The sequence below is a fragment of the Centruroides vittatus genome, unplaced genomic scaffold (genome assembly GCF_030686945.1).
Source record: "Centruroides vittatus isolate TY-2023 unplaced genomic scaffold, ASM3068694v2 contig_391, whole genome shotgun sequence".
NCBI classification, from domain to species: domain Eukaryota; kingdom Metazoa; phylum Arthropoda; class Arachnida; order Scorpiones; family Buthidae; genus Centruroides; species Centruroides vittatus.
Window position 1 is genome coordinate 1,093,829 of NW_027122207.1, and position 25,722 is coordinate 1,119,550.

At 28.0% G+C, this 25,722-nt stretch overlaps 1 protein-coding gene across 1 annotated transcript in view; it reads right to left on the minus strand.

Moving 5' to 3' along the window:
• The window catches only part of LOC136975885 (serine/threonine-protein kinase SIK2-like), a 43,223-nt gene that overhangs the window by 16,961 nt on the left and 540 nt on the right, over positions 1–25,722 (minus strand). The window contains exons 2-5 of the mRNA XM_067271038.1: positions 24,966–25,082; positions 13,564–13,627; positions 8,581–8,696; positions 4,994–5,039 (exon numbers count right to left, since the gene is read on the minus strand). Coding sequence (XP_067127139.1) covers positions 4,994–5,039; positions 8,581–8,696; positions 13,564–13,627; positions 24,966–25,082 — 343 coding nt within the window. The remainder of the gene's footprint in view (positions 1–4,993; positions 5,040–8,580; positions 8,697–13,563; positions 13,628–24,965; positions 25,083–25,722) is intronic.

A 25,722-nucleotide genomic window follows, 5' to 3' on the forward strand; every position in this document is an offset into this window, starting at 1 on the left:
AAATTTTTGTTAAGGTATTATTACTGTAATTCATCCTAAATAAAGTTATTTATTTTTGTTATTTGTCCAGATTTCTGATAAAACAAATAATGTTTTAATACAAAAAGTTGAAATTACTATATAAGGAAAAATGGCAATAGTTGCATACTGAATTCATTCAAATAATTTGAAGTTTTTGTAATATATTTTCTATATTAATAGATTCCAACAAATATACAGCTATTTATCATTCAGAAAGAACATTATAATATTGTTTTCAAATTTTACTATTTGAGTATATAATACAATTTGTTCTATTGTTATAAAATATTATGGAAATGCTAAATATTCAAATTTAAATTTATTAAAAAACTTCAAATAATTCTATAATATAAATATAAACTTGTGACAGTAAAACAATTTGCATCACGTAATATTTTTATTACTGTAATTTCCTATGTATAGTTCACCACATCATATCCTTTTTAGAAAATTGCTAGAATAGAAATAAAACTATTACATAATCCACACTATCATTTACTTCATATTTGGATTTACTTTTAAAAAATTGACTTTAAATTAGTTTACAATCTTATCAATTTAGAATCTTAAACTAGTTTATCATCTCATACATTCCATTTTTCTATCATTATTTTATTTATTTATTTTTTAAACAGTTCATTGTAGATGTGATTATAAACCACTGTACTACTACTCTAATTTCTAAAATTGCACTTCATTTTAAAGATTTGAGTAATAGTACTGTGGTTTATTACAAGTGCAATTTTTAGAGATGTGATTTTAAATAAGTGAAATGGGGGAAAGGAATATTTGAGATAGAACCACCTGAAGTTCATTTGAAAATACAAAATGGCTGCTGAACAACAAAATTTTTTATTGTTTTACTATATAATAATTTGAAAATACTATATATACTATATTGATGGAGATCAATCAAACAAATATAAAAAAAAATACTAAAAATATTACAGATTCCTTGAATGTTTGAATCAGGATTAAACATTTTTTGAGTATTATAATTATATATTTTATTATTTATAAAATATATAATTATAATAGTAATAATAGTTAAGGCTAAATAATGTAATAAAATTAAATGGATATAAATTTTAGTATCTACAGTATACAGTGGAATCTACTTATTATGTTCACTTTGGGACTTGCAATTTTTGATAACAATAAATAGCTAATAACATTAAACAGAAAATACAAATTTTCATTATTGAACTCAATTTATTGCAAAGTTATGACATTTGTACAATTTATATTTATCACAAACTGTACACTTAATACAATATTACACATTTATACATACTACATTTCTTATAAACAAGTGCTTTTGAAAACAACATAAAATTTATTTGAAAAACTTATGATTTGTTTGCATTTATTTGCTTTTGAATATAATTCTCATGATTATAATGCTTTTCAAAATGTTTTACTCTATATTGCCTGCTATGACAAAGAATTTGTAGTTTCTTACATCTGGGCATCAGTTGGAGGAACTTCTGAAATTTCCTCTTCTGTAATTAGGATAGATTCATTTTCTTCTGATAATTTGGAGTCATCATCAGCAACATTTTTGACATATTTCTGATAGTCATTGTAACTGCCACTTGAATATTGCTATCTGTATCCACCTGAGTTCCAAATTCGTTTTTAGATATATTGCCTGGAATTTTTTGCAAATTTAAACTGTAAGATTTAATTTTTCAGAAGTAGAAGTTTCAGCATTTATTTTAAAAAATCCACTTTTTTGGAAACAGTTTTCAATGATTTTTTTCTGAGACTTGCTTCCATGACATTGCTAGCAAATGCAATGCAACAAGAAGGGAAATCTTTTACAATTGCACTTGATGAAATCCAAGATTAATACAATGCAAGTTCAGCTATAATTTGAGCATGAATTTGCCTGCAGCAAGTTTTTATGGTCGCATGGCTGAATTAATGATGTATTGTTTGAAGATAAGGAGATCATTTTGATATTTTTAATGACAAATTGTTTATATGTGTCATGCAGTTGTTTACTAACAAGACAATTCTTTGCTTTAATTTATGATCCCACTTAACCAATTGTTGAAAATGACATTTGTCATCCAAGCATTTGCACTAGAAAAGTATGTAACAGGAAAACTTTTGACACCTTTAAAACACCCAAGGGTTTTTTACCACAAAGACATTTATATGTTATATTCTCTCACTTTTTCCATCTGTTGAACCATCCATCAATTGCAATGAAATCTTTGCCCATAGGTTTGTTAGTTCCTCTGCTTTATGACACATAACAGGTTCATTAACTGGAACATTCTTTTCACAAACATTACTAAACCGAATTTTAAATGCTGACTCAACTATCCTTCTTAGATTATTCTCTCTTCCAATCCATGTTGTCGCTAAAAAGTGAAGAAATTTCTACATTTGATCTGTTTTTTAAGATCTTAAAAGTGGTTGTGAAAGTTTTAAGTGCATAGCTGCCCTATGTTGACTCATTTTGGGAAATTTATTGTAATACTCTAAAATTTTTTACTCCTTGAAGAGACAAATCTCTATGCTTTTGCTTTGCTTCTGTCATGATCCAAAAGGTTTTTTTGTAGAGCAGTTTGTATAATCTTCTTAACTCAATAGATCACAAAATTAAAGTAGAGAAATTACAATGGCACATGTGTTATCCCCACTCATTGGCTTTAAAATATATTTTTGCAAACAACCACCAGATTATAAATTTATTGGGTTACATGAGGTTTGTTTATGTCTAAACAATATATTTTGAAAAGATAAATGGTATACTTCATGAAAAGATTTATTTACATATTTACTAAGTATTCCTGTTGTGTGTACAGTATGTAAAAGATAAAAGGTATGTTTTTGTTAAAAGTAAGTTTTGAAGAATAGGTTCATTTACAGTAGTGCAAATTTTCTTATTACTTCTCTCTACTGTAATTACCACAGCTGATAACAATAGCCAAGTTTGATTATAATAGGCAGATTATTTTTAACTAATTTTATATAGTGTTTTGAGGCTGACTGGTTATGATAGCAATAGCCAGTTGATACATTAGTTATGATTATTATAGTCAGATTTCACTGTATTTTATGTTTGGGAAGACAAGTCCAGGATGGCAGGGTGATAATGTGGCATTATGATTTTTGTTGGAAATGATTGCCTTACAAATTTAAAATAAGTGGTAAGATAAAGTAATTTCTGTTAATGCCATCATTGTTGATTTTTCTAAACTTTTAAAAACTGAAAGTATAACTAATATATAACCAAGACCAGGTCTGTCACAAGTGGGTGTGCAGCAAATTTGGTGTCCCTTGATGAAAGTGTCCACAAGACATTCTTGATTTAAATTATGAAATGATAGAAAATGAAACAAAATGTGTTAAAAAAGTAAAATTGAGAGCTCCAACAGTCCAAATATTAACACTGGCATTTATATGTTTATAGGATATGGATAATATAGTATTTCACAATCAGGTGTATGCAAAGATGTTGAGCTGCTTATCCTGTAAGGAATAAATTTGTACGGACTATATAGGCTAACAAAATTGCAAGAGTTTCATACCATCCATACTCAATTCAAAGGAGTTTTGATGTTACCTGTAGAGGGACACTGTATCACTAGATACAGTGTCCCTCTGCAACAGATCACTAATGCCTTTACATCACAATTGAAGATGATATGAAGAACTAACCAAGTTTGAGAGAGGAAGGATCATCAGGTTGAGAGAAGCCAAATGGTCATCTTGCTGAACAGCCCACCACCTAGGCCATTCTGTGTTGGGACCAATGAATGAGAGAAAGCTCACACACATGGGTGCTTAGACTCAGGACCCCCTTAGCAGACTACTAGCCCAAGAAGACTGCTGGTCCTCCAACAAGCATGCACACAGCCAATCATATCATTGTCCACCATCTGAACACAGATGGTTGACAATGATATGGTGCCATCATTACAGGCCACTATGTCTGTCCATATCATTTTGAGTGCCTAGGTGAGGAACATTTAGTATCACAGTAGCCATTACATGTGCTGCCATTGACACTACCCACTGTTGCCTTTGTTTGGAGTGGTGTTCCTGCTGACAGGATTGGACTGCAATGGAATGAAACTGGATCATCTACAATGATAAATCCAGATTCAGTTTGGGCTCTGATGATGGCTATGTTTGTATCTGGAGGCCCATGGTGAATGCCTCAATCCTGCTTACACTGTGGAATGGCACATGCCCCAAAGCTGGTGTGATGATCTGGGGTGTCATCACATATGACAGCTGGTCACCTCTAGCAGTGATCCATGGGACCATAACAGCCCAGTGGAATGTTAGTGACATCCTGCAGCTACATGTGTTGCCTCTCATGGCAGGGCTCCCAAGAGCCATTTTCCAACAGGACAATGCTTGACCACATACAGCAAGGTGTTACAGGACTGCCTCTGCCAAATTGCTACACTTCCCCGGCCAGCCCAGTCCCTGATTTGTCACCAATTGAACATGTCTGGGATCACCTGGAATGCCAAGTTGGACAGCCTAGGAGTTTAGCTGAACTAGCAACTGGACATTACAGATGCCACAGGACACCACATGACACCTGTATGTCTCCATGCCCACTCACATCACATCATGTATTCACACTAGAGGTGACCCAACAGGATACTAGAACCTCTTTTCATTTGTAGTCTTTTCTGCAATAAATGATTCTTTTGCTTTTATTTTGTAATCACTAACTTATATCACCATTACACTCACACATGTAAAGTTTTGTTTGATTCCAACAACTCCTTCTTGGTGCACTAATTTTTATGGCAATGAGTATATAATCACTCAAAGTTAATGACTTTTATCTCTTTATTTACATTTCTAAATAATAATTAATATATTTTTGAATACTGATAATAGTAATAAATTTTAATATATTTCTAAATATTTTTTTCGTGAGACTAAATTTTTAAAAAAATGTATAAGCATTAATAACTTTTTTATGAAAGCTTACCTGCAATCTTTATATTCATATTGGAATCTAAAAGTAAGTTTTCTGCCTACACAAAATAAAATGAACAAATATTAAATTATTCTATATTATAATAATTAAAAAAATTATGTAGAAAATTATGGTTGTTCTATTGAATTTTTGAATAATTTAAACTATATCACACAAAATTTGTTCTGAAGGATATTCTAGTAATTAACGTAAACTAAACAGTCTGTGAAATTATATTGTTTTCTCATATAATGACATTAAGTTCTAATGGAAAGAAGAGTTCTCATAGTTTATTTCTGTTAGAATTTAATGTCATTTTAAATCTTTGAAACATTGGCGATCACTTTTTTCTATGAAGTCTATTAAGATAATACTTTGACATCAGGGATAATTTTAATACTGATCACTTGAGTAACCTTTTTTCAATATTTTTGAAACATTTAGCATTATGTATTTTAAAGAACTGTTAGTAAAAGTAAAATTACAATTAAATTTTATAAGAATAACATTTTGGTTGTTTTTGTTTTTTTGATCTAAGAAAGATCTAAGAAAATAATTTTTAACAAAGAAAAGATTATTTCTAAATTAACCATTTTAGGCAGAGAATAAAAATTCTGTATTCCATTTAACATTAATGGTTTCACAAATTTGATGATAAAATAAAAAAAATTTCAAAAATTATAATTATGTGTACTAATTAATAGTCTCAATTGATTTCAACATATCATCAGTTGGCAATCAAAATCTCGTATCTCCAATAATGAGTCAAAACCACATTTTTGTGCTAATGTGTTGTAAAGTCTCTCTGTATATTGTCAAAAACCTCATAAGTGGTATGTACCTTTTAAACACTCTCCCTGACAATTTCAAAAATTCTCAACCATTTACTCAAAATTTTGCTCTCTTGAAACAACATTTTTTAGCTCTCCTGTAAAATTTTAGGAAATGCAGATATGAGGTTCTGATTGCTAACTAATGATAAACAAAATGTTTTCTCCTGAAAACTGTTTTAGAATAGAATAATTTCATTTTAAAGTTTCACATGCTATGCAAAGATGACAGTAATAAACATTTTACATTAATAAAGAAGGCATATTTAACAAAAACAAAAACTTATAAAATTACATACAATACAATTTATAACAGAGAACAGCCTCCTGTCCATTTATAAATGAATTAAAACACAATTATATTTATATTAAGATTTTATATATATTATCATACAATAATCTCACAAGTGAAAAGGTGGGACGGTTAATAAGTTTATCAGAAGAGCAACTAGAATTTCTGATACCTTCCTCTTTTCTAGAGGTTTGAGACATGATAACTTGAGTCAGTATGCTAATCTTCCTTCGTCATTACACACACCTTCCTCTTGGTATTCAGCCAAAATGTATGCAAATTTATCTTACAAGATGACCAACAAATTATGCTTTATAGTTTATTTTTTTAAATAATTTCGTAATTCAAATAATTATACATCCTATTCTATTAGCAACTGCCTCCCTTATGACATCCATGACACCTGCCCTACTTATTTCTCTATTTGTACCCTTGAGTTTGTTTTGTTTTTAATAATGACTTTCATACAAAAATTTGGTTTGAGTCACAGACTTATTTTAACAAAGTTAGATCTCTGGTCTGTTTCATGAAAAGCAATTTTGCTTTTAGAACAATTAAGGTTTCTTTAGTTTAAAATTAAATATAACTTATTTGATATAAACTGAAGATATATTAATTGCTTTATTAATGAAAAACACTCACCTTTAGAAGTTTTCAACATTTTGTTGTTATATCATTGAATTTTAAAACAATTGTTAAAGATTGAATAAAGTTTAAAAAGTATTAAAGTTTAATATTTTAAATTCAGAATTAAAGATAATTTCACATTTGCATTTATAGGATTCTCTAAATGTCAGTTAACCAAGATATATGTTAATAATATTTTAAGAATGATTAAACCAGTTTGGAACCATTGTGTGTTCTCATAAGTGGCACACAATATGTACAACAACATTGTACAGATTTACAATAAACAGTAATGTAAGTTTGTTGTAATGTATAAGTTATTCATGATTCAGTCACTTTCAATGAGGTAACTAAATTACAAATAATAGTTTTCATTATTATTTGGAATAGATTTTTTTTATTTTATTATAATGTTGCTTTAAGCATAGAAAAGTGTAAATTTTATTTTATTCAGTATATTCTATGTTCCATTTAAATTCTAGCAGCAACTGAAAAAGCTCAAACATTGTAGGCAAAAGTGCTTTTATACTGAATTTAGTGTTTTATTTAAGCCATATTTAAGTTTTTGTATGTAATTAAACATCATGTTTATAGTGAATTAATCTCTCTTTAAGATTAATACTCCAAAAAAACAACCCCATTAAAGTATATTTTACCATATTTGTTATTTTTTGGAGTATTAATCTTATTTTTGAGTGTTATTTTTTGGATATATATATATAACAACAACAACAAATCTAATAATCTGATTTTAATTAATTCCAAATGATCTGCTGGGCTATATTAAGGCTAAAATATACCTGATAGATAATCCAGCCAATTGTTTGACATTAATGGAGTAGGAATTATATAGAAAAAATAGCTCAAATGATTTTCAGTATTAATTATGCATCATAAAGAACCACGTATTCAAAATAGAACAAAGTTATTTTGTAATGGAAGAAATTCAAATCTATTGCGCTGGTACAGATTTACAATAAAACAATATTCATAATCATCAAATTGTAACTAACAGTAATGTAAGTTTGTTGTAATGTATAAGTTTTCAATTACAAATTTTAAAAATATTGGACGTAAGATTTTCATTAATAGGAAATATATATATTAAATTAAGAGATTTTTAGAAAGTAATCATTTCCAAGTGAAAGGAAGATATTTTGAAATCTCTTTGATTAATAACATTTTGTTTAAGGTTACACAGCTTTTAGAAAACATGTTAGGGATATCTGATAAGGACTACAGCTCAGCTTAATTATACACAAAGCTTCAGCCAAAGATGTATATTTTGTATATTTCATAGAATTAAAATACCAAATTTCTAGAACCTACTGGATCATATGATAACCACAATAACCTTGAAAATTCTTGAACCTCTTTTTGTATAATTTATATTTTTAAAGCATATTTTACTACATTTAATGTCTCATTTCAGGTAAAATCTGATAAATACAATATCCACATCAGAAGTAGAGTTTAATTCCATAATCCAGTAAACTAGAAATGATCCTGTAACCAATTCTGTAATTTAATTGAAAATTTTGTTATGGAATTATTAAAACATTACCTTCGTTTATAATTAATTAATATTTTAATACAAAATAATTCATTTATAAAAGAAGAAAAGAATTAGCTCTGCTCCAGGCCAGTTTTTTTCTTCCAGATGATTCTAAATTATTTAATAAATTATTTAAATTATAATTATTAATTTAGATAAGATATGGCACCTAACATATACCTCTAGTAGCAAATTACATAGTATTAATTATTAAAATTAGTGGATTTATAAGTATTTAAGTATTTAAGGCAATCGTTTGGCTATGTATCTAAAAGATAATGATTTATAATTTTACCTTTAAGTCTCTATGAACAATATGTCTATCATGACAATATTCAACAGCAGAAATAATTTGCCAAAACTTTTGTCTTGCCGTACTTTCCAACATTCTTCCTTGAGTGGCAATAAAATCTATTAATAAAATATTTAAGAAATTATTTATTGAAATTACTATCAGATTTAGTTAATATTAAAGCTAAAAATTTCTTCTGTAAATATAATAAAAATATTGATGTGGAAAAGTATAATATATATAACATACAGTAGAACTGAAGTTCATTATCTGAAGCAAATCTGTAAATGAATATACTACCATACTTTTTTATAATTCATAAAAGCTTTGCTGTAAATACACTGAGCATGTAAATACTGTAGTACTTTTAACCTTGACTGTATCAAGTGAATGGCTGATGATGAGGTTACTATTTTTTAATTCTTTCGATCATTAAGAGACTCTTTTTTCTATGCCTATCACTGGTTTGGTCAGGCTGTCACAATGAGGGTTTTAGGTGACAAGAGATGGAGTCTGACATATCCAGGACAGACTCCATGAAAAATGCTGCTGAAATTATTGTGGAACACTGCATAAAGAAAGGAGAAACTGCTATAAAATAAAACTAGACTTTTTAAAGAAAGTTTAAAACGATAACATGTATTAGCTTCTTTAGCCAAACGAAAGAAGATACAACATGAACGATTCTCCCAATCATAAAAGAAGTAAACATGATCATAAAAAATCCTCAAATGAAGAAGTCCATCCAAAATTTGGAAAGTTGAATCCTTTGGATCAGAAGTTGATTTGAAATCAGGAGAATGTGTTTGATGGTACAGCAAAGTTTTATGCCAGGAAACATTAGAATATTGATGGCAAGAGACAGATAGAATGCTACAGAATTCATAAACTTAATGAATCTAGAAAAAGAGAGGTCAAGGAGAAGAAAAAGTAGATAACATGTATACAAAATAATTTGTTTCTGTTATCTTTTATCGTTTAATTTCAATGTGAGATAAACCATTCATATTAAATTATAACTACAATAATACATATTTACTAATATTGTATTATTGTAGTTATATTAATAAATATTATAATATTTATTATATTAATAAATATTATAATATTTATTAATATAACTACAATATTTTTATCCTTAAAACTATTGTATACATTAGCTATATAAAAAAAACCCCCAACTTTTTTTTGCATTTCTCAATGTTTCAAGATCCTGAGCCCAAAAATATAAAAATCTTGGGAGGTCATTGACTGATTTACATACTTTCCTTCTGTTATATAACAGTCAGGAAAGTAAAATGTATTGATTCCCAATTGATCACAAACATTATTTCATAGAGTTATTTGGTGTATGACAGATCTAGAAATATTGAATCTATTAGATATAGAAAACCAAAAAGATGAAAACAAAATTATTATTAACTAGAGAGACACAAAATACCTTATGTACTTTTTCAGCAAATGTTTTCTACTAAAGCTGAAAACGTTTAAAAAAAAGGAAAAAGTATGTGTAAGGTACTTTGTGTTTCTAGTTACTGTCTAATTCAAGCTTATGCAAATATCAATACAAAATTATTATTATTCTATCAATTTAGAATAATTTTAGTGGCAGCTTTACATTGAGAAATAATGATAAATTTTCTGTTATTTATATTTGTATATCATACAATAGGAAAAAGTGGTATTTGATGTTAATTAACACATGTTAAAATTTCTGTAAGAATTTTAATTTAGTTTTTGGAACACATTATAAATATCTGTAATATTAGGACAAAAGCTAAAAATAAATAATATCCTAGTCAAATTAGAATATGTTCTAAATAGAAAAATTTATTATTTTTATTGTATATTTAAAGTTTTGTGTGTTGCAATTAAATTAAAATAAACTTGTTAAAATAGTTTTATAATTTATTTCAATTTCAAATAGATAGATTTTAATATTTCATATTAATAAATATAATTAAATAAATTAAAAATTTTAAAGAATACTGATTATTTTCATATTTCACTTTTGTCTTATTTTAATTTTGATAATTGATTTGATTTATAATTGATAGATTGAACTATAGTTATAGATTATAGAATTTTCTTTATACTTTCTAAATAATTGCTATTTTATATATATAAACTTTGAATTTGTAACTATCAGGTCAGTCCATAAGTCTGTGGCATTTTTATGACCTTGAGAAAAATCTTGTTTTGCTGTTAAAAATGTCAGTCTAATGTGATAATTTTTACACTGAAGTGTTAAATTGGATCTCATTCTATAATACTGTTCAGAATTGTGAACATTTCAGTTGTTTATTTTCGTTAAAATGGAAGTAACCAACGAATATAAAAGACACATTTTATACTTTTTATTTGGTGAGAATGCTACAAATGCAGCCAAAAAAATAAATACTGTACATAATCAAATCGTAATTAGTTCAAGGACTGCGCAGAAGTGGTTTGAAAGATTTAGAAACAACGATTTTAGTGTGGAGGATAAGGCTCGTACGGGAAGATCCGTCGACTTCGACGACGATGCTCTCTCTGCACTAGTCTGCACTGTAAAAAAGGCTATTTCTGAATATTTTGATTCAAAACCGAAATCATTTTACGAAGACGGGATTAAAAAGCTACCATCGAGATGGCAAAAAATTGTACAAAATAATGGTGAATACATTATAGATTGAAATAAAATTTAATTAAAATCTTTTGCTGCTTTTTTTTGTAGATAAAAATATGCACGAACTTATGGACTGACCTGATATATATCATTCATTTCTTTAATATTAGGTAAACTTTTATACAAATAAATCTCAGTAAATTTTTATACAAAATATATATTTCATAGAATTGCATAGAATATATACTGTATATATAAATCTCAGTAATTCTATGAAATCTATACCTCAGATATGAGATGTATCATTAATGAATAGGCATTTATAATTTAAACTTTTTTCATTTAATAAATTAGTACAAGAATATCATAAATTACAAGTGAGTCAAATTTCTGGCTAAATTTGAAATTGAAGACATGTTTAATAACTGAGACATGCAAGTAAATATATATGCCTGAAATAATAAAATTATTATTATATTCTACAAATGTTTTTGAAATCAATAGTTAATTTGATAATTTTTTTTTATAAACCATTAGTCTTCAAACTCTTAGCATGTATAGAATCCTTCTCTTCCTAAGATATATTGTTGAAGAACTCTAAAGTATTGTGAGGTCCCAAAAACGGGTTGAAATTAAACATTTATTATTAGAAAATTTTTAAAACAAAACTAGAAAAATAACCTCTGTTGTTAAAACAGATCAAAGATTGGATTACTTGTACTAGCCATATGAAACCGAGACAAAAAAGAAATATATATATATATATATATATAATTATTGATGTAAAACATGACACAATAATTGTAAATGAACATCCTCCAGTAGAGATGGGCCTTTGACAAGACACTTGTATACAAGCAATTACAACATAAAAAAATTTTGGAAAAGGAGAAAGGTCAATTATAGAAGGAAATATCATGTCAGGTCATTAAAACTTTAAGACGTCATAGACTAGATAACAATGGAATAACATGAGCGCAAGTTCAAAGTCCCATCAACACCTTTCGTCCAGAGTTAGTGGATGGTGTCAGGTAAATTCCCTGAAGCAAACCTTCTCGGGATCTGAGTGGGTCTTGTCTTTTGCTTAGGGACAATTGTGGAACCAGTCAGAATGCACAAAAAGGGAAAACGGAGATTGATAATGCCAATTTTGAAGGACACGGCAGAGGACTCTCCTAGAAGTTTCAGAAACAAGAAGATGTGTGTGTCAACGCGCAGAGTTTCCGTATCTGTGCCCATCTAGAGAGCTGTGTCACTGATGCCAACCAATGATTCTCCTCACTTGCTGCTGCTCCGGGGCCTACCATCAAGCAACTATAGAGAAAACCATCTTCAATGCTCTGAACGTTTGAACATTTATTTGTTGAAAGAAACTTTGTACATAGTGTAAGTTATTTCATGTTAAAATAAATGGGTTTTTTGTGATATACTTGTCATTTGTGTTTTCTCCGCCACTCCCACACATGAACAACCCTAGATCATCCTGATGTGGGATTAACAATCCCCCCGTGTAAGTTCTCCAACGAAAAGTTGGAGAACTTAGACTGGTGTTCAAGAAGTGGGATTTTAAGTCCCCAATCTCCACCAGGTTGGTGAACTTACAGCATCTCAGAACACAGTTTGAATACCACTACTTTAAAGTATAACAAATATTTCATTCGTTTTTTAACATCCTCATTTGTAACAATTTTTAATTTATGTATAAATATATATAACACTAATAATATATTTATGAAATTAAATATACTGTATTTAGTTTTATGATAATTTTTGACTTTTTTTTAAATAACATTTTCAAATAGTCTGCATATATTAAAAAAATCATATAAATTAAAACATTAGAAATGATATATTATTCAAAACAATTAATTATTTATTGTGACATTGTCAGGCTGCAATTTTTAATCACATTTTAAATTTATTTAATTTAAAATATATGCTCTCCAGCTCAAATTACTGGTGGCTTGCCCCTGTACATCATACTTTTCCTTTAACAATAGTCATGCCAATCATCTATACAATACTTTTTGGGGAAATTTTTGAATTGAAAAAACATTACTTCTGGTTTGCACCAGAAGTTCATATATAGTTAATTGGGGCCTACTGCCCCTAACCTTTCCATATCTTGTCTTTCATCAATATAATCCTGTTCTCGAGATTAAGGAAAGACAGACTGACAGAAGGACAGAGAATTTATAGGTCTACAATTTTTTTAAATTGCAGCCCAATTATACACAGACACATACACACACTTTATTAAGAATCAGATAAATTTAAAATCCTTAAACAAAACATCTGTTATGGCTGTTTGTCTTATTACATATTGTTTTATGAAATTTAAAATAAATTTATTAACAAAGAAAATTATTAAATCTTACCAAAAATTTCTCCTTGACTAGCATATTCAGAAACTAAATATAGCATATTGTTTGTTTCCATCACCTAAAAATACAAATTTTCTAGATAAATAAAATAACAATATTTTTATTTAAATTTAAAGAAAAATTGATCAATTAACTAAAATTGTTATTTGTAAATATATCTAAGTTGTTATAAAATTATTTACACACTAGTTTAATCTAGAAATTTTGTTTCAAAATTTTTTAATTTAAAAAAATCCTACTTAATTATAAGTATCAATAATTTATTTAAAATAATTAAAATTAATAAAAATTTGTTAGGTTATTGCAGTTTTTATTCACTGCAATAACCTAACAAAGTGCAAACATTTTCGCCCATGTTAAACAGGCATCATCAGGCAAACAAACTGCTGAGAAAGACACTGGGGATTGCCAAACACATGCGTAGGGGAAAAGGGTATATGACATAAGAAGAGGGGGGAAGGAGTCAATGTTGTGAATGTTTATGGCTGAGTTATGGCAGGTGGCCTTGTAAATTTCTACTTGTTCCAGATGTTTAAGGACATATGGTTTAGATTCGTTATGTAAGAGGTGTGTCTCGTGGAAATCTAACTGGATGCCTGGGTCAGATGTGTAGATAGCCAAAGTCACATTTGGTTAAATCTTTTTTGATAGATGTTTGATGTTCTTTGAGATGGATATATAATGGGCGAGATGTAGCACCTATGTATTGTAAGTGGCAGTTATAACGATGGTCAATGAGGGGGATACTGTAGATGCCTGGCAGGTGGTTCTTATTGGGACAGTCTTTGGCTATGCGGAGGAGAGGGGCGATAGCTAGACTTCTGCGGAATGCCAAATGACATTTCTTTCCTCGCACAATTTCTTTGTAAAGTGTGGCAAGGGACTTGTTGTAGGTGACAGCCTTAAACTTTGTTTCTTCTTGAGCAGGTTTAATTAGCTGGGTGAAAGTGGTGTTGGAAAGATTGCGTACAAGTCCACTAATAGTGTGCGGGGAGTAACCATGCTGGGTGGCATATTGGATGATAGTACGAAGCTCCTTCTCTCTTTCCTGTTTGCTATATGAATAGTAAAATGCTCATTGTATTAAGGCTCTGAGAGCTGCCATTTTGAAAGTGAAAGGATCATGGGATGAGGCTAGGATGTAGGTAGAGAGATGGGTGGGTTTCCTGTAGACCTGACTAGACAGGCATCTCAGTTTGTTGGTGATCTGAATGTGCAGGACAATGAATGGAGTGGCATTGTTCTGTTCAAGATGGAGTACTAAGCTAAAGGGGTTTGTGGTTGATTGCCTGTAAGAAATCCAAAATGATGGATTTATTCTGCCAAATTATACAAATATCATTAATATATCTGGTATACAGGTGAATGTGACTGGTGAAGGTGGGAAGGATGGTGGTCTTAAATTGATGAACTACTAATTCACATGAAATGCCAGATAAAGGGCTGCCCATAGAGACCCCTTTACTTTGTAGGAAAGTTTCTCCTTTAAAGGAGAAAAAGGACAAATGGCAGAGAAGATCAGTTAATTCCAATATGTGTTTGTGGAATTTGTCTGTGTCCTTAACATGGGAGAGGAAGAAATCCCAGAGGGAGCAGAAACAAGGTTCAATGTGGATAGATGGATATAGTGATTGGAAGTCAAAGACCACAAAGTGAAGTGTTTCAGATGGCAAGTTCCTTGAGGCAACCTATTAATTCCAAAGAGTTAGCAGTGGAGTGTGTGTATGGAAGGAGGCAATCCATGATGAAGCTCTTGATCTTCTTTTCAAGTTGTAAGGTAGATGATGATGATGCTTTGTCTATGATAGGATATAGTTGGTTGCCAAGTTTGTGAGCTTCAGCGAAGGCAAAGATGCATGGGTGACTGGGGGCAGTGACAGCAGTATGGCAGAGTTGAAGGATACCTGTTATAGGAGGGTGTTGGTGAGGTGAATGACTCTAGCCTGTAACTTATTTAGGTAGATATTGGGGCAATGGAACATCTAGTGTCCTGGATATAGTCCTGTATGCTCTTGCAGTACGTGATCAGTGCATCAGTACAATGTTCTTAGATTTGTCGGTTTTCAGGGTTATGATATCTTGCTCTTTCATCCATGTTTTGGTGTCCTGAATGGATTCCCAAATGGTTGCCTGATGCCTATGAACATGTTTATTCCTGAAGGTAAAGACAGTTTTCCACCAGTAAAATTCTTTATGTAGATCTTCCATGCCTTCTAGGAGTTGTTCTACTTCTGGGAAGATAATCTCGGGTACTATTGTAAGAAGGAGAAGGGACGTAAGACAGGCCAAATTTGCTGACTCAGTCAGGAGGAATAATGTTATTCCAACAAATGACATTGTCGTGGTGAAAGGGTAAAATAGGGTGCTTCTGCGTGTTAAGTAAACTGAAATCTTCTTGTTGTGAAGTTTATGTAACCAGGTGGCAACAGAGTCTACTAGGCCAATGATGTTTTGGTTAATGTGTGCAAGTAATGAAGGGTTATGAAGGTAGAAGTCATTTTCAAAAACTATGATTGCTTTGATGATGGCGTATTTACATCTGGCTTGATGAATAGCTTTACGTAGGCAGATGAAGCAGACTCATTGGAAGATGGACAGGAGAGTGATGTTGAAAATAGAGGTAAGGACTAAAGCATTTTCCTTACCTGTACATTGAAAAAGGAAGTCCAATTTAGCTATACTTCAGCAAAGGCACAAGATGAGTTAGTAATGACTATCCTGGCCAAACATTACCACAAAGTTAACAACTGCTACTTTACAACAGGTTAAAACTAGAAAATAAACACTGCAATAACCTAACAAACCAGCGACAAAATTATAAACAAAGTGCAAAAGTTTTCGCCTGTGAATATCTTTCAAGTTTTAAAAAAAAGCTTGACTTAATGTTCTTATCAGTAAATAAAATCTTGAAAAGCTAGACACTGATCAAAATTGTTCAGTTTAATGAAAAATTTTAAAGATGTTTGGTTTGGCTGTTTGATGGGATAAAGCAACATAACACAAGGGCATTGCTTTCTGCCATCCAAAACTACAAATTTTCTAGTTGAATAGATAAAATTATCTGAATTCAAGGGTTGGATTTCACTGGATCTTTGGATAAGCAAGAGAAGAGAAAATTATCATACGGGTGTTAAACTACAAATAAATATCGCTATAATTGCAATTGTAGCAATATTTATATGTAGTTTAATGCCTGTATGATAATTTTCTCTTCTCTTGCTGATAAAACTATCTTTATCTAGATTTAAAATAAAATTGATCAATTTTCTGCCGAGGGATTATCTCCTGAGAGCCCTTTCTACGGGAACTGGTTCCTATTTAGATGTTAGACACATGAAGAAAACCCAAAAAAACTCATGGCCAGCATGTGAATGCAGGACTAACTACCAGTGTTTAGTGGTTTAATCCATTCAGGCAATAGTGGACCTAAAGATATTTCAATAAAGACTAATGGCACTAATGGCCATATTCACAACCAAGGATTAAAAATTACAGCTAGAAGTTAACAACCATTTACTTCACTTTAGAATGTAAATGTTTACTGGTTAACTTCTAAATTCTCTTGATCCTTGGTTATGAATATAGATGTGGTTGTCTTTAAATGATTTTTATTATTGTATAAAATATAGAAATTAGTTTTAAAATTTAATAAAACAATATTCTTTTAATTTTAATGGATGATGATAATTTTAAAAGTGCAAAAATAATTTAATTATAAATAAGGAACATCTTTTATGTTTTAAAATAATAAATTAAGACTGTCATGTAGTTACAGGTGAACATTTTTATTAAAACAACCACTCAAAAACTGTGTAAACTTGATAACAACAGTGTCCGAAACCAAAATCCAGCATACAAAATAAGAGAGCTAATGTTTTCGCTCATTTAACATGGGTGAAAATGTTAGCTCTGTTATTTTGTATGTTGGATTTTTGTTTTGGACACTGTTGTTATAAAGTTTTTATTTTATCAAAAATTGAAAAATAAGAAAATCAAATATTAAATTTTAAAATACTTGTTCCTGTTTAAAATATTTGGCTTTTGTTATTCGATAATTAAAAATATGCATATTAAATTAAATTTTTAATATACAAAAATTATCATCATTTGATTACTTATGCATTCATAAAACATTTTTGAAATGAAAATTGAAAAATTTTTTCAAGAATCAGATGAGAAGAATGATAAGTAGTAATTGATTAGTATGAAATTTGAATTCAAAAATAGATCAATGAATTTTAATCAGTATATATTAAAATTGAAAATTCAATTACACAAGAATTGAATAAATTTTTACATAGTATATAGTCTTCCATTATTCTGATAAATATTTTGACTAAGGAAAGAAAAGTAAAAGAGTAATAAAACTCTTACTTCTAACAAAACATTCTACATCTGCATTTGTTTAAATATGCAAATTCCATTATGAAAAATTCTTCATCAAAATATCATAACACAAAGCTATTAATATATTCAATAGGATTATAATTAACATCTGTTTTGTTATTCATACAGAAAAATGTATTAGAAATTTCGTTTGGACTCCATGTATAGTATTATATAAACTGGAAACAGTTTTTCTTTAAATCTCTTATGTATTTCAAAATATTTTCAAGTTTTTTTGAGCTTTATTGAAGAAAAAATTAGAATCTATATTCTAAATAATAATTGTATGTTTATGATGATAAATTCAGTTATTATTTAGAATACTGATTCTAATTTTTTCTTCATGAACTAGAAAAAAGTTTATGCTTGATATTTAAACTTTTTTTAATAAAAATTATCAATTTAAATGTCGTTTTTGAAAAATTTATATAAATATAAACTTATTATATATTAAAATTATTCTTTTGTTATATTTTTTACATTCAGAAAATTTCAGTTCAGTTATATTTGTAAGTCTGAAGAAGAATGAACAAAATGTATTTTTCATATAAATTAGTATTATTAATAAAAATTAAAATTATATCTTTTCATCCTTTCTTATATAATAATTCAAAATTTATAGAATTTAAATATTTTATATAAATTTTTAATTTTACATATATTAGTTTTATGATTGTTCTGAAGAAAAGTTATTAATTTGACAAAAGACTGGTTTTGATTTTATCAGACAGAAAATCATTCTATATTTTTTGAATATTTAAATGGTAAATTAAATATTTTATTATTCATAAATTTTTTACATTATTTTAATTTAAAATTTTATTGTTTACTTTATGCTATTTAACAATTATCAGCAATAAGTTATATATTAAAAATGTAAAAACTTTTTTTAAGAAATTTTCAATATAATAATTTATTTCTATAATTCATTATTATCAATTAAAATAGAGTAAATATATTGAATGAATTTATAATTTTTTTACTTCAATATAATTTTCATTATTTAAACTTATAATTTATTCAAAACTTTTCAAGTAAATACTTATAACCATTATAAGTTTCCCAATTAGTAAGCTAAATGAAAGCAAATCTTTGAATTAATTCATGAAAATACAAACAGTGAATCAAATTGAAACTTTTTACCTGATACAACAGTGAATTTTCCTTCTATGTATGAATTTGACAGGTGCAATCAAGTTTCTTGATTCACATATACTACACGATAAGTTTGCAAAAAATCAAAAGAATTCTACAAGTTAGCACCTTCAAACACATCTGGATTAATTACCAAATATTCAAAGAAAGAAATATGGAACTAGTTGACATTTATTAAGAACTGGAAGTTGTAAATGGTAATGGTGTAATATCTGTACAAAGCATGTGAAAATAGCACCAAGATTTTGAGTCTGGTTGAACAAAATTGACAAGAAAGATCAGAAGCAATATTATATATAACAAATGAGCTTGCATTAAAGAAGTTATTTGAAGTAACCAAAAACTATGTCTGTTTGAAACAGAGAATGTGTTTGACTGTATACATTGAATCATAGGGACATTTTCCATGAGTGTTTAGACTTTCAAAAATTTTGCTGTTATTGGGTCCCAAGAGATGGGTCTCATTTGCAGTTGATCAGAAACAACTGCAAATGGATCTTTCTCTCAATAACCTGAACCATTATGCAAAATAGGATGATGCATTCTTGTGCTATATAGTCAAAGGAATGAACGTGGTTACATCATTATGAACAGTTTTTCTGAGATGGAGTCCAATGATTTGGAATCACCTTCAATCAACTTTTCAATAGAAATTCAAAGCTTTCCCAGTACTGTTAGAAGTACCAGGTAAAATTATGGTCAATGTGTTAATGAATCAATGGTCAATGTTGATTCATTTTGATTTAAGTGTTGAGTGTTGATTCATTAACACATGGTCAATGTGTTAATGAATCAATGCTCAACACTTAATAGCGAGGTTTCTGCCAAAGTTTTCAATGAGAAAACATGAATATTGGATGTTCAGCGCTGCCTTCCTGTAAGCCTAGAAGTTTGACAATGGTGTTTGGAAGGTCAGTGGAATCATGCTTGATGTTCCAAATGTTGTTGTCAAACTTCTAGGCTTACAGGAAGGCGGTGCTGAACGTCCGACGTTCACGTTTTTGTGTTAAAAACTTCGGCCGCAACCTCACTATTAATTTCACATCAAAGGAAAAACAGTTAACATAATATCTTGTGAAGAAATGCTTTGGAAACTCAACTCTGGTGTCCCTTCAAACAGAGTTCACTTGTTTCATGACATTGTCTGTCCACACATTGCAAAAGATGCCACCAAACTTCTGAGGAAGTTGCAAATAGCAAATTCTTTCCCACCTACCATACAGCTTGGACTTAGTCCATCAGATTTTTACTGTTTATGATATGAAGATATATCTGTATAGAAGACAATTTCAAAAAGACAAAGATGTCAAACACAATATTTGCCAGTGACTGAAACATCAAATCCCAGATTTTTTTCACAAAGGAATTGAACCTGATTGTTAGATTGGACAAATATCTCAGCAAACATGGGGATTATGTTGAAAAATAAGGAACCTTTTCAAAGCTACTTAATGAATTTTTTGTAAACATTAATTATTTTTAAAATAAACAGAAACTTTAATCCCCTGACATACTTTTGTACTTATTTGGTTTTAGTGCATATAATAGAAAATTTTATTCAGTGTTTTGTTTTACATTTTAATAATAAACAATAAAATTGTTTTTTTTTTTTTTTTTAAAGTATATTTTATATAGTCATTACTTAAGATAATTAAAAAGTTCTAATGAAACTGAAAGATTTTGAAAAGTAAATGATTAAACTATTCTTGAAATATAGGCATAAAAATAAATCTGGATTCTAATTGGAAAATTCATTCCAAATTGAACTATATTCAATCTCTGTATTTTAATATATATATTTATTTGCAGTTTCATTATTAAAGTGTTCCATGACATTATGATTAAACTATTCTTGAAATATAGGCATAAAAATAAATCTGGATTCTAATTGGAAAATTCATTCCAAATTGAACTATATTCAATCTCTGTATTTTAATATATATATTTATTTGCAGTTTCATTATTAAAATGTTCCATGACATTATCTTTATTGTTTATACTTAGAAGCATGCACCTGTAAAGGACACTTCATAGCAAAATACAGAGTAATTTCAGAAAGATCTTTTAAAGGAGCAAAACAAAATTTGTTTATATAATTCTTACAAACAATTTGAAAAATACTTGAAAAGTAAAATCTCTTTTTAAAATATTTATTATAATTATCAAATCTGTTTATTCTATTTCCATTAAAAATTTCTATACTTAGAATTATAATATGTATCTTTAATAATCTCAGATAGTTTTATGTAGTATTATATTATATGTGATCTATATGCATATATATCATTATATATACCTGAGGTGGGCAAGCAAGAGTTCAGTGGGAGCCAAAATGTAGGTTTTGCAAAATGCATGGGAGCCGCAGTACTGTACTATTGTGGCGGATGATATGGTAAGGCTGGGAAGGATAGCACTTTCAGCAAGAGCCACATGTAACTCGAAAAGAGCTGCATTTGCCCATGCCTGATATATACAATATATATATAATGCAGTATATCAAATATACATTAAAAAATTATTTATAAAATATTATCAAAATTCATATTACCTATATGGTAATATTACCTATACTAATAATATTACCTATATGGCAATATTAATTTTGATAATATTTTATATTAAGTAGAAACTGGGTAACACAAATTTCAAAAATATTAAATCATTATGGATTTTCTATAAAAATATTTTTGGATCTACCTGAGATAAGTGAACAACTAAGCCAAAAATTAATACAAAATGTCTTAGAAATCTCCCTATCACAGGACATAGAAGATATATACAATAGTGAGAAATCTGATTGGTACAATATAATTCTAAAGTACCCATTCAACAACAACTACATGTTAACAAACCTGGCTTTCAATGTTAAAAGATTTTTTATTCAACTCAGATTAAATAAAGAATTGATACTAATCAACAATAAATTCCTTGAGTTTTCCAAGTGTAACTGCCCAAGATGTCATAAGACAATGTCAAAATTCCACATGTTTTGTGTAAGCAAAGAAGCAAATGACTTAGCACAGAGTTTTGACCTGCACCTTTTATCTAAATGTACCAATGAAAGAGCTATGTATGAAGTTACCACACAGCAAAGTTTGACATAATCTATAAGCTATATAATTATGCCCGTGAATTTATGTTGATGAAATAATTTTAAATAATTAAACAATTTAAAAGTAATTTAATTAATCTATAACTACCAATAAATTTAAGATGGAAAAATTACTTTACACTTGTATTAAAATCTACAATAAGTTACACCATACAATTGGATTGTCTATGACAAAAAATTCTCGATTGTAACATAAAGTTGTATTACTCAGTTTTGAATCTATTATGTGTAACAATAAAGTGTAATTAACTGTGAGATGGATATGTTAGACTAATTTCGTTTAAATGATGTGTATCTCAGCGATAATAAATATTTGTTTGTTACTAAATTACACCCTTTGTAACTGGCTGATGCAATTCTATGAATAAAAATTGATTGATTGATTGAATATTTTATATTAGATATATTTTTATATTTAAAAATTAAACAGCTTCTCTCTTTCAGTTTATATAAAAGTTATGAATTTGAAAAATATATATTCATTATCTGGAAAGAGGGATAAAAATGATGAAAATAAACATAAATTTTTTCTTGTAGATTTTCAAACTCCAGTTTCAATATTTTATCGTATTTATGAATTTTAAATTTTACTATATATACAAGTTAATGATTAAGTGCAAAAGAATTAAAATATTAAATAATATAGATTATATATATATATATATATATATATATCTAATATATAATATTTAATATTGCATTAAAAATTTTCTTTTATAGATATATGCAAAAAAAATTTTAAATAAAATGCTGTCATATAAACAGTTTACAGATTGATTAATCACCCACTCATGGAAAACAAAATAAAATTTAATATTACATCATTTTACTTCTAATAATTTTTCAACTAAACAATGCTTGAAAATATTTTGATCTTATGATGATACACTTTTTACATTTAGTAGCTTTTGATTTTTTAATATTTCATAAATTGAAGAAATTTATCAAGTTTTTAGAGTAAAAAATAAAATATGTAACTGTTCTATTTATAATCCGTGTAATGTTATAAATAATGCATGTCAGTTGCAGGTATTTCATTTTCCTGTTTGAATTTTGACTGAAAACAGTTTTCCAACAAATCCCTGTGTGAGTGTTATATAAACAGCAGGATTCACAGGCTTTTATAAGTAAATAGCTTTTTATATAATATGATTTTAATACTTATTTTAAATGAGAAACTGTGGAAAAACAGTTGTACTACAAAAATTTGTTATTTACAGTGAGGATTTAAGTGGATAATTATATTGCAAAAAATATGTTATAATAATACATTATTAAACATATATAAATATTATTATATTATTGATATTCATTATGTATAAATAAAAATTATATCAATTAATTGTGATTTTATTTAAAAAGTTGTTTATCAAATGATAATTGTATTATATAGTCACAAGAGAGAATTGTTTATAACATTAAGAGATATACAAGTATATATATTTATCTTTAATAACATAAATTTGCTCAATTAAAATTTAAATTATCGTATCTATAATTATCTATATTCAGTTGCTATTAATAATTTTAAGTTATAAATAATTCTCTCTTGTGATAATATAATTATCATTTGATAAGCAGTTTTTGAATAAAATCTATATCAATTAATTATGATCTTATTTATACGCAATGGAATTCAATAGAAGGAATTAATCATCTGATTAAAATTTAGTTCGTATTGGAATTGAGCGATAATAAAACTTTAATTTGAAAAATTACGTGAAAATTTTAGATGCAGATTTCACCAAAAGTAAAGTAAAAGCTTGTAAATTCTAGTCTTCATTTAAACAGATTGTTATTAAGCATCTCATTTTACTTGAGAGCTAATACTCATTAGTCTATAAGAAAAATGTGAAATTACAGCACCTAATAATAGTCATTTTGAATGAAGATTTATATTAAGAAAGCCATTATTTTCATTAAAAAAAATAAAATTTACTCGGTAGAATAGAAAATATTTAAATCGTAAAATGCTTGTTAAGAAATAAAACATTTCAAATCAAATATTTAATTCTTGAATTGTAATTTTTAATAAAAATATTTACAGTTGTTTTTTTTTATATAAACGTAAGTTCATATTTTAGATTATGAATGTGTTAATTTCTAATTTTATATTTAACATTAGACAGCGACGATCGAATTACTTCATACTACTTTAGAACGTATTATCATTCATCGTTTACAACTTAACGCAATTAAATATTCAAAACTTATTACAAAATGAATGCATTGAACCCTATTGTTACATAACATATAAAATTCAAAATGTATTAAAATAAAAAGTTTTAAATATATTTTCTATAAAATTTTAAAAACTAGACATCATCACAACAACCGATTTATCAAGATTTTATTTTTCCATAGTGAATATTTATATTTAGAACAGGTTATTGACCTTACGCAAATATTAAATCTTTGCGAGGAGAAAAATAATAATCACGATATTATGTATAAATTATATAACGCTAAGTAAGGAGATTTTCATTTCTATATCAAAAATAAAAATAATTAAATTTATATTATGTAAATTTATATATTCGATATAAACATATTAATATATTAAATATGCGTAAATATATTGAATGATCTGCAAAACCTGAAAATGTTAAAAGAAAAAGAAAAGAGGGAGGGAAGGAGAAAGAGAGAGCAATCAATATTCCTTCGATTCCTGTAGTGGACATTCAGTAATACGAATGAACAGTTACGTCACGATAACGGAAGTAAATTATAATGAAGCATTTACCTGATATAACTTGATGATATGCGGATGATTGAGCAATTTCATGATCTGTACTTCACGATAGACTTTCTCTAGATTCGTTGCATCTAATACTGTTTTATCCACAATTTTAATGGCTACCTATAATATATAAAATGCATTTTTCTTCTTTTTTTTATAAGTCGTATAAATCGTATTCTTTTCAAACAATTATATAAAATAAATGTATTTTTCTGATTGGTCGAGTCTAGTTTCAAAAATCGATAAATGAACTTTTGAAGCGAATTAATACGGGTTCCTGGTTAATTTAAATACAACGAAATGTTTATAGTTTTATCCAGTTTGACTGGCTTTTATCTGTCTTTTTTGTTTTTGTTACTCCGATTCTTCTTATTATATTTTTAATTTTACAAATTTTTTATCCGAAAAATTTTTTTTTATTTAATTTTTAATTTTAGAAAACAAAGAAAACATTTGCGTGGCCTTTTAAAATGGCCTCCGCCACATATGTCGTTCACTCCACTTGTGCTGAAACATTAATGAGTTGCACTTTTATTTGTTCTAAAAATTGAAGAAATAAAGATTGAGGGCAACGGAGAGGAAAATGAAGATCGATTGGTTTACGAAAATTCCCGTAATCATTTTGATACATTATTATTTAGTAAAATTATATGTATAAATAAATTAAAATTTTCTTATTTAATAACGTCTAAATGTATATATATAGTACACAATTAAAAAAAATTTGTTTAAAAATCGAATTTTCCTTATGATAATTATT